The 2,533-nt window shown below is 40.2% G+C and overlaps 1 protein-coding gene across 1 annotated transcript; it reads left to right on the forward strand.

The window, feature by feature from the left end:
• Window positions 1–273: 273 nt before the first annotated feature.
• On the forward strand, window positions 274–1,217 carry LOC132010927 (olfactory receptor 7D2-like). The gene is given in 2 exon segments (XM_059388923.1): window positions 274–307; window positions 310–1,217. Coding segments are annotated over 2 exon segments (942 nt in total).
• The last annotated feature ends 1,316 nt before the right edge of the window (window positions 1,218–2,533 follow it).

Raw genomic sequence — 2,533 nt, forward strand, 5'->3', positions numbered from 1 at the left:
GTTTTGTTTCTTAAATTCCACATACAAGTGAAATCATATATTTGTCCTTCTCTAGCTGACTTAGTTTGCTCAAGATAAGTGGATGGCATAAGAGATTCCATTTTTTTCAGATTTCACTTATAAATGAAAGGAGACCCAACACTTAGACAAAGTGACTGACTTCATAAATAACGTGAGTGAAAGGCATGGCCAACATTTTTATTACATGGAGGGTACCAGTTTGCTGCTCATTCATGTTGCTCTGTTCTCTTCCTTTGTAGTTCTATCAGGTACATGGAAGCAAGAAACCGAACAAGAATTTTAGAGTTCATCTCCTTGGGCTCTCTGAGGATCCAGAACTAAAGCCCTTCATATTCGGGCTGTTCCTGTCCATGTTCTTAGTCACTCTGCTCGGGAACTTGCTCATCATCCTGGCCATCTGCTCTGACCCCCACCTCCACACCCCCATGTACTTCTTCCTCTCCAACCTGTCTTTGATCGACATCCGTTTCAGTACCACCATAGTGCCCAAGGTGCTGCTGAACATCCACACAGAGAACAAAGCCATCTCCTACATGGACTGCCTCTCACAGGTTTATTTTTCCATGTTCTTTCCTATCCTGGACACTCTACTCCTGACTGTAATGGCCTATGACCGGTTTGTGGCCATCTGCCACCACCTGCACTACACACTCATCATGAATGCCTGCCTTTGTAGCCTGCTGGTTTTTATGACCTGGTTTATTGGTGTCATGACATCCATTCTTTACATCTCTCTGATGATGCATCTAAGCTTTTGCAGAGATCTTGAAATTCCACATTTCTTCTGTGAACTGACACAGATTCTCAAGCTGGCCTGCTCTGATACCTTCCTGAACAGCACGCTGATATACTTTATGACTGGTGTGCTGGTTGTTTTTCCCCTTGTTGGGATCCTTTTCTCCTATTCACAGATTGCTTCATCCATTAGGAAGATGTCTTCATCGGGGGTGGGGAGGAAGCAAAAAGCGTTTTCCACCTGTGGGTCTCACCTCTCAGTAGTTTCTTCATTTTATGGGACAGGTGTTGGGGTCTACTTCACTTCTGCAGTAACTCATTCCCCCCAGCAAGTCTCTGTGGCTTCGGTGATGTACACTGTGGTCACCCCCATGCTGAACCCCTTCATCTACAGCTTGAGGAACAAGGATGTGAAGGGGGCTTTGGGAAGGCTTCTCAGTAGAGTGACCTCTTATCTGTGATGGATCTCTTGGCCCCAGGACTAAGAAGTTTGTTGGATCCCAAGGGAAAAAAACTTTGATTCTAAAGTTTACTCTTGAATCTTGCAAATCCTCTTTCACCTAATCCTGAAGAGTCTATGACTGCTCTCTCCTAGTTTCTACACACTTTTAAACAATTAACTTCCATGTCATTTATCTGATGATCTTTCTGCCCTCTCCGCTGTCCAAAAAGTATGTCCTAAATCTTCTCTCTTACTTCCTCACAAGTGAGTTCTAACTTGGATTTGGAGCATTTACTTTATCCTTGTTATCTCAGATGTTGGCAGAGAATGCTAAACTATTAATAATTTATCTTAACTTGTTTCTATGTGCTTTGTTGTAGATCTGTGTTGTTCATGTGCATATATTACCAACACTGTTTTGGGTTTTTCTAACTGGATAAATAAAATACATATCAAAATACAGTCAGTGTTTCAGTACTTATTATATGGGAAGTCTATGTTAACATCTCTCTACTATCTTATGAGATTTCCTCAATGGGTATGATTACTGTCTTCATTTTAGAGTTACGGAAATTGAGAATCCAAGAGCTTAAAAGTCTTTCCCAACATTACAGAGAGACCAGGTGGCAAGACCAGGATTAAAATCCAGAAATCTGACCCTGAGCCCATATTTTTAGAGCAGGCTGCCCAGCTTTTCACATGCATTTCAATGTGTACAGATCAATGGTGAATTTTATTGCTTGGTTGACAATATTTCTGGTTATCGTCTCCTATTGGATACCCCAAAGAATGGCATTTTCTTTGTCCCTTGAAGTTAAAGGTGGTAATAATAGGTTTTGATGTGTTCACTAAAATATGAATGGAAGTTGTGGGTCCCTTCTAGACCGAAACAGTTGAAGAGCTGGTACATTATACTTCATGTTCATTCTTCCATTGATATAGCTATTGTGGATGAAGACATCACAAGATCCAAAGAGTCTAGAAAGCTGGCCAATATGTGGGGGACTCCCCTGGACAGTTGCCCAAGTTGGTAGACACTTTTCAAGAAAAGGAAATAAGATTTTGTTTCATTAAACCAGAATTTGTTCTTTAAATCATTTATTCATTAAATCAAAAATTTTAGTTCTGTTACACACACTGTTGCTGTTTTCAACAATAGAGCCTAACCTATTCTGACTGTTATCTATCCCAAAGCTGGAAATCCATTACTTTGATGATTTTTACTGTCACGCTAAGAGTAAATCTGAGGTCACATTTTTCATTCCTTTGTGATCCTTCCACTCTTTATTGAGAAATTTAACTCAATTTCACATTAATACTTATACACACAAAAAT

The sequence above is a fragment of the Mustela nigripes genome, chromosome 2 (genome assembly GCF_022355385.1).
Source record: "Mustela nigripes isolate SB6536 chromosome 2, MUSNIG.SB6536, whole genome shotgun sequence".
Taxonomy (NCBI): Eukaryota; Metazoa; Chordata; class Mammalia; order Carnivora; family Mustelidae; genus Mustela; species Mustela nigripes.